The sequence below is a fragment of the Dendrobates tinctorius genome, unplaced genomic scaffold (assembly GCF_039654945.1).
Source record: "Dendrobates tinctorius isolate UK_male_01 unplaced genomic scaffold, ASM3965494v1 ptg000038l, whole genome shotgun sequence".
Taxonomy (NCBI): Eukaryota; Metazoa; Chordata; class Amphibia; order Anura; family Dendrobatidae; genus Dendrobates; species Dendrobates tinctorius.
The window spans coordinates 27,654,155-27,662,288 of record NW_027361706.1 but is presented as its reverse complement, the minus strand read 5'-3'; the positions used below and the strand labels follow the sequence as shown (position 1 = coordinate 27,662,288).

At 41.2% G+C, this 8,134-nt stretch overlaps 1 protein-coding gene across 8 annotated transcripts in view; it reads right to left on the bottom strand.

Moving 5' to 3' along the window:
* Nucleotides 1–227: 227 nt before the first annotated feature.
* The window catches only part of PBRM1 (polybromo 1), a 142,830-nt gene continuing 134,923 nt past the window's right edge, over nucleotides 228–8,134 (bottom strand). For all 8 annotated transcript variants that reach the window (XM_073574310.1, XM_073574309.1, XM_073574312.1 and 5 more), the window contains 2 exons: nucleotides 1,026–1,242; nucleotides 228–745 (listed from right to left, as the gene is read on the bottom strand). In XM_073574310.1, coding sequence (XP_073430411.1) covers nucleotides 573–745; nucleotides 1,026–1,242 — 390 coding nt within the window. In that variant the 3' untranslated portion in view covers nucleotides 228–572. The remainder of the gene's footprint in view (nucleotides 746–1,025; nucleotides 1,243–8,134) is intronic.

Genomic DNA, 8,134 nt, shown 5'->3' with positions numbered 1-8,134 from the left:
TGGCACTCAGAATCATCAAGAGACTGCAGCTCTCAAAGTCCCCTGTAGGAATAGATAGCGGATCCCTGCGGTTCCATAGCGAAAATAGATCATTTAGAGAATCTCCGCTAGATGGATAAAAGGGAGGTATTCAAAGCCCAATGTCGTCATACTTGTGTGCAATTATCAAATAAGTGAAATCCGCTTGGCCGTGCACCTATGGGGAATAAACTTACATCACTGCAGAGTCAAGTGGCAAAGACATTTAATTTAAAACAATGGCGGCGCGGGGTACAGCCGATCCCACAATAAGAAAAACTATGTACCCACCACAACTGCCATCAATGAGCATCACTGACACTAAACCCCCAAAAACACAACTGAAAATATGTAAAAATGTTGCATTTCACAACTTTGACAACATAAAAAAACAAAAAATAAACACAACCAAATGAAGCATTTTTTTTTTAAATGTTCTCATATCAAAACGCTCTTAACAATGTACAGAAATACAATAAAAACATTGGCCTCCAGTCACTAAAAACATTAATTGATCCACAGAAAAAATGATCTTGGTATGAAATGGAGAACGGTTAGACGTTCTCGATGTTGTACGCCTGGCGAATGTTTAAGGTGTCTCTGAGCATGAGATCGCGGAGGCGCCACAATGCGTTCGCCATGGTCGTGTGGGCCCCTTTGCTTTTCAACCAATGAGAAGGGAGACGGCTCTCCTGTTCCTTGGACAAGTGGACGTCTCGTCTCCGAGCTGAAAGGGAAAACGAGAGTTAGTAAGGATCGAGAGGTGACGTCTGCGGAAGAACCTGGATTTTACACTCCACCCAATCCTATGGTTCACATCAACAGTCCATGGGGCATTATAGACCAATGAAGCACCCCTACTGAAACCCGTCTTAGTCACTGACTAATTGTATGTCATGATACGGACACTCATGATGTCAATTTTCGCCAAGGGTCAGAATGGAGGGGTAAACATTATGCAATTATTCAGCCCCCTAAACAGGACAGACCTTCATTTGACATCTCACCTGACAATGTCTGGTCCCATTTGCTGATGCAATTCGATTCTGCAGTTAACCCTTCAATATATTTCAAGTAGGCTTCTGAGTGAAGTAACCTTTGAGTCCTGGGAGGGGGTGCGACAAATATTGGGGTTGTCGGCTGTTGCATGACAGGCTGGCTACTTTGAGCCTGACCTGGGTAAGGTGGTGGCGCTTGCTGTCCTGGTTGGATTAGAAGACTCATCTAGAAGTCAAGAAGAAACGTTATTGTAGGTAACACTATATAAAAAAATTCTTATGAAAGCGGCGTTCCCAGGATCACAACCTCCATACAATAATTCCAAGCAATAGGTGATAAGTGTCCCACTGATCATGAGAAAAGGCGCTCCATGTCCCCCCATATCAACGGCGCAGCAGTGGAGCATGTTCTGTGCCGTTACTCGGCTATCTCCGTCCAGTCAGCGAATGTAGCGGTGGTCACCCATGAACTCTACTGTGAACTCAGTGACCCCCATTCTTGAGAACGGTGGGTGTCCCAAGAGTGGACAGGTAATAGTTTTTGCTTCTGGAAACAACCACTTAATATATCGGAAACCAAAGTCTGACTTTAGAGATTGAACATACGAGATCAGATCGTGCCGAGTTCTGATATCAAAGTCTCTACAAAATGAATACAAGCGATATATTATGTGTATAGGTGTGTATGTATATGCATGCATGTATGTACAGTTATGGCAGAAAATGTTGGCACCCTTAAGTTGAGGTTGCCAACAATTTTGTCCAGCCCACTTTTGGGGTTTAGTGTGAAATTATATCTAATTTGTCTTTTTTTCCCTCTGTATTTTGGGGTTGCTCCAGTAAACACAAAGGAAATAAGCATGTTTATAACAAAACATGTAATTGCAATAATTTTCTGGAAAAAATACTTTATTTTCTGGAACAATTTAAGGGTGCCAACACTTCCATGTTTGTATGTATGCATATAAATGAGAATGTATGTATAGGTGTGTGTGTGTGTGTGTGTGTGTGTGTGTGTGTGTGTGTGTGTGTGTGTGTGTGTGTATATAGGTGTGTGTGTGTGTATACAGCTCTGGCAAAAATTAAGAGACCACTGCAAAATTTTCAGTTTGTCTGATTTTTCTCTTTATAGGTATATTTTTGAGTAAAATGTAAATTGCTCTTTTATTCTATAAACTACTGACAACATAGCTTCGAATTTCCAAGCACTAAATTTTGTATTTATTTTCAGAAAATGAGAAATGGTCAAAAGAACAAAAAAATGCAGTGCTTGAAGACCTCAAATAATGCTAAGAAAACAAGTTCATAATCATTTAGAAACAACAATACTAATGTTTTAACGCAGGAAGAGTTCAGAAATCAATATTTTGTGGCATAACCATGATTTTTAATCCCAGCTTTCATGTGTCTGGGCTGCTTTCCACCAGTCTTTCACGTTGCTTTTGGGTGACCTTATGCCACTCCTGGTACAAAAATTTAAGCAGTTCTTCTTTGTTTCATGGCTTGTGACTATCCATCTTCCTCGTGATTACATTCCAGAGGTTTTCAGTGGGGTTCAGGTCTGGAGATTGGGCTGTCCATGACAGGCATTTGATGTGGTGGTCCTTCATCCACACGTTGATTGACCTAGCTGTGTGGCATGGCGCATTGTCCTGCTGGAAAAACCAGTCCTCAGAGTTGGGGAACATTGCCTGAGCAGAAGGAATCAACTGTTTTTCCAGGATAACCTTGTATGCGGCTTGATTCATATGACCTTCGCAAAGATTAACCTGCCCAATTCCCGCCTTGCTGAAGCATCCCCAGATCATCACCGATCCTCCACCAAATTTCACAGTGGGTGCAAGACACTGTGGCTTGTACGCCTCACCAGGTCTCCGTCTACCCATTAGACAACTAGGTGTTAGGCAAATCTGAAAATTAGACTCAGAGAAGATTACCTTACTCCAGTCCTCTATGGTCTAATCCTTATGGTCTTTGGCAAATTTCAACCTGGCTCTCCTTTGCTTCTCATTGATGAAAAGCTTTTTTCTACCTTTACATGACTTGAGCCCTGCCTTTAGGAGCCTGTTACGAACTGTTCTTGCCGTGCACTTCACCCCAGCTGCCATTTCTTTTGTAGGTCACTTGATGTCATCCTGCGGTTGCTGAGTGACATTCGAATAAGATGACGGTCATCCCAGTCAGTGGAGAGTCGTTCTCACCCTCTGCCGGTCTGTAGCTTTGTTGTCCGCAATGTCTGCTGCTTGACCTTGTTGTAATGGACTGCCGTCTCAGAAATTTTAAGGATGGAGACAACATGACGCTCACTGTATCCCTCTGCTAGTAAAGCCAGAATTGAGCCCGTCTTTTCCTCACTCAAGACTTTTCTTTTCAGCTCCTTTGGCATGGTTAAAAGTTATTTTTTCATTCCTATTACTTTTGGGATATTACTAGCACTTGTTTTGCCATCCAGCTTGTCCTATTGCAAGAGGATTATGAACACCGCAGCAGGGTTTTTATACTTTCCTTCGTTAAATAAGATTTGGTTCAGGTGATCACCTAATCAGAAGCACATTAAGTAGAATGAGGTGTAGTCTGGTTGGAATTCAACTGACACTGGAATGGAATGGCTGTCAGACATGTAGAGAAGCTGATCTTTATAAAACTGTGCAGTGGTCTCTTAATTTTTGCCAGAGCTGTCTGTATATGTATGTATGTATGTATATGTGTGTGTATGTATGTGTATATGTGTGTGCATTATCCAACCAGGGTTCTGATCTGAATATCGATAAGGTACTGGTGTAACAAATTATTACAGCTCATCATATAACGTGTGTGATAGATGTATTGTTGGCTTGTTTTCCTATCAGAGTCATCCTGGGTAAAGGCGGCTATACATGTTAGACCAGTTATGAGGATGGAAACCACGGTATAAGCCCGTTGACAGGTGGAATACGTGTCACCTTATCTGCCATTTTCTATCAAGCACAGTTGTCAGGAATTTAGGCAGAAAGCATGGTGGGCATATTACTATCAGTTTTGTATTTTTCTAGCTCCTCCAGATGTAATGATTATTGTGACAAAGACTAAACTGTTAAATTCCTTTATTTTAACACCAACACACTAGAAAGACTTTAAAAATTGCAAAAATGCAATAATGGAAATCCAAAAACCCACAATAGGGTTGAAAAACCCCTGCCAATACCCACAAATATAGTGTGTTAACACCAGTAAATGAATACATAGATAATGTTATGCTAAACCAGGGGAAGAGTCTTGAGGAGATCATTTGCATATTCCCAGTGCCTTCTGGGATAATTGAAGAGTCTCCGCGAGCTCAACGATCACTGGGTTTTGGCGGTTGCAGCTGAAAAGAGGAAATCGGAAAAACCTATCGGCGCGCGAAGTTTGGCTGATCTTTCATCGTTTTTAAGAAATCTCAAGATGGAAGAGGCCAGGAGCCATTTGGTGAGCTGCATTTCTTGCTACATGTTCACAGACTTACCAGTGGAAAAGCCAAACTTCACATGCCACAAATGCAAGCTTGTGTCCCTGTTGGAGGAAAAGTTGCAAAATCTCGAAGAGAGGTTAGCTACGTTGAAGATCATTAAGGAAGGTGAAGAGTTCTTGGACAGAGCAGAATTATCTCTTCATGTTACAGAAAGAGAAGAAATTCGAAGTGCACCTGAAGAAACAGAGGAATGGAGACATGTGACCCAGAGAAGCAGGAGGATCAGGAGGCAGTCAGCACCCATACTGCTCAGAAACCAGTACCAGGCTCTCACGCAGGAAAATGATGAAGAAATACATCAGGATAAGACTTTGCCAACAAACAGCAACCTTGTACGCCTTCAGAGTCCTCCTGGATGGAGAAAGAAAAATGTTGTGAAGAAGAAACGGAGAGTGGTGGTCATGGGGGATTCCCTGCTGAGAGGAACTGAGGCCGCTATCTGCAGACCGGATATAACTTCAAGAGAAATGTGCTGTCTTCCAGGTGCAAAAATTAAAGATGTGTCTGACAGGATATCAGGACTCTTCAGACCTACAGATGACTACCCATTCCTGCTACTACATGTGGGGACACCACAAGAAACGACCTGGAAACCATCTGCAGAGACTTTGAAGACTTAGGCAAGAAAGTGAAAGAACTGGGAGCGCAGGTGGTCTTCTCTTCCATCCTCCCAGTGGATGGCCATGGAACAAGGAGGTGGAATAAGATTCTGCAGGTGAACAACTGGCTACGTCGATGGTGCCGTCAGCAACGATTTGGATTTCTGGATCACGGAGTGAACTACTTATACGATGGACTACTTGCTAGAGATGGGGTGCACCTTACGAAGACTGGAAAGCATGTATTTGGAAGTCGCCTTGCTACACTTGTAAGGAGAGCTTTAAACTAGAACATGGGAAGGGAAGCAAAAGACCAGAAAAAGCCATACACCTGACAAATGCTATTGAGAACTCTGCTATTAGAAGTGGAAAGGAAGAACAAAGACGAAAGAAAATAATTAATAAAAATATTGGAGAAAGAGAAACCAATCACAAACTAAAATGTTTCTATACTAATGCACAAAGCATGGGCAACAAACAAGGAGAATTGTAACTACTAACACAGGAAAAGAAATATGATGTAATTGGAATCACTGAAACTTGGTGGGACAATACACATGATTGGAATACAAGACTAGAAGGATACAACTTATTTGCAAGAAACAGACTTGATAAACGAGGAGGGGGTGTCGCATTGTATGTTCGAAACGCGTATATCTGCACAGAGATTGAAGCTTCAGAGACTGGGAGTTCTGTGGAAACTGTTTGGGTAAGAATACAAGGACGGAACAATGGAAAGGACACCATTGTAGGCATTTACTACAGGCCGCCTGTGCAAGCCGAAGATATAGATGAACTCTTTATGCATCAGATGGCCAAGTTCTCCAAAAAATATGACATAGTTGTCATGGGAGATTTCAACTATCCAGACATTTGTTGGGAATCTCTCTCAGGCAAAACTAACAGGTCAAGGAAATTCTTATCCTCTCTTGCTGACAACTTTATCTTCCAAAAGGTAGGGGAGAAAACAAGGGGAACTGCTACCTTGGATCTAATCCTTATAAACAGGGAGGAAATGGTTGAGGAGGTAAAAGTGGCTGGGACCCTAGGAGGTAGCGACCATGCTATTTTAGAATTTTGGATAACTAGAGGTGGAAGACCTGTGAAGACTCAGACGTCAAGGTTAGATTTCAGAAAGGCAGATTTTAAGGGATTCAGAAAGAGAATTGGAGGGATCCAATGGCTGGATATCCTTAAAGACAAAAATGTCCAGGAAGGATGGGAAATCTTGAAAAATGAAATTCTCAAAGCACAGTTGTTAACAATTCCGAAAAGAGGGAAGAATAGGAAGCATTTAAGGAAACCAGGATGGATGAACACAGAACTTAAGCACATGCTAAAAAGAAAAAAATGTTTATAAAATGGAAAGAGGGAGGCATATCTAAAGAAGAATATAATGCTGTCTGCAGAACCTGCAGGGCACAAATCAGATTAGCTAAAGCTGAAAATGAACTGAGGCTTGCAAGAGATGTCAAAAGCAATAATAAAGGATTTTGGGGATATGTCAAAAGTAAAAGAAAAGTCAAAGATGCTATAGGATTTTTACAGGATGAAAATGATGAAATGGTAAGACAGGATGTTGAGAAGGCTGAACTTTTAAATTCCTATTTTGCATCTGTTTTCTCTCAGAAAGGAAATGCAACATCAACTGTTATTCACTGTCCTATTAAGGGAATAGAAGAATCCAGGATATCTATAAACAGAAAGATAGTGAGGAAACACTTAGCTAACCTAAATGAATTCAAGTCTCCAGGTCCAGATGAATTACACCCCAGAGTACTGAAGGAGATAGCAGAAGAAATTTTTGAACCCCTCTCCATAATCTTTGAAAATTCTTGGAGAACAGGAGAAGTGCCAGAAGACTGGAGAAGAGCAAATGTTGTTCCTATCTTCAAAAAGGGGAAGAAGGTGGACCCAGGCAACTATAGGCCGGTGAGTCTGACTTCTATACCAGGAAAGATCTTTGAACAAATTATTAAACAACATGTATGTCAATACCTGGATAAGAATGAAGTGATTAAACAGAGTCAGCATGGGTTTCTAACTAATAAGTCATGTCAGACTAACTTAATTTCCTTCTATGACGGTATCACTGATTGGGTGGATCAAGGAAATGCTGTAGATATAGTATATCTTGACTTCAGCAAAGCATTTGACAAAGTCTCTCATACAATCCTTATTGAAAAAATGACTAAGTATGGAATGGACAAGGCAACTGTTAGGTGGATTCATAACTGGCTTAGTGATCGGACCCAAAGAGTGGTCGTAAATGGCTGCACATCCAGTTGGAAGAATGTCTCAAGTGGGGTACCACAGGGCTCTGTCCTGGGCCCTGTATTGTTCAACATCTTTATCAACGATTTAGATGAAGGAATTGAGGGTAAACTGATTAAATTTGCTGATGACACAAAGCTAGGAGGGATAGCTAATACTAGAGAAGAGAGAGAGAGGATTCAAAAAGATTTAAATAAACTGGAGAAGTGGGCAGCAACTAACAGAATGGTTTTTAACAGGGAGAAATGCAAAGTACTACATCTGGGCAATAAAAATGAAAAAAGCATATATAGAATGGGAGGAATAGGGCTAAGTGACAGCACATGTGAAAAAGACTTGGGTATACTAATAGATCACAGACTGAATATGAGTCAACAGTGTGATGCAGCAGCAAAAAAGGCAAATGCAATTCTAGGATGTATTAACAGAAGCATACAGTCTAGATCACGTGAAGTCATTATTTCCCTCTACTCCTCTTTGGTCAGACCTCATCTGGAATATTGTGTCCAGTTTTGGGCACCACATTTTAAAAAAGACATCAACAAACTGGAGCAAGTTCAGAAAAGAGCGACCAGAATGGTGACCGGTCTGCAAACCCTGTCTTATGAGGAAAGGTTGCAGGATTTGGGAATGTTTAGTTTGCAAAAGAGAAGACTGAGAGGAGACTTAATAGCTGTCTACAAATATCTAAAGGGCTGTCACATTGTAGAAGGATCAACTTTATTCTCATTTGCACAAGGAAAGACTAGAAGCAA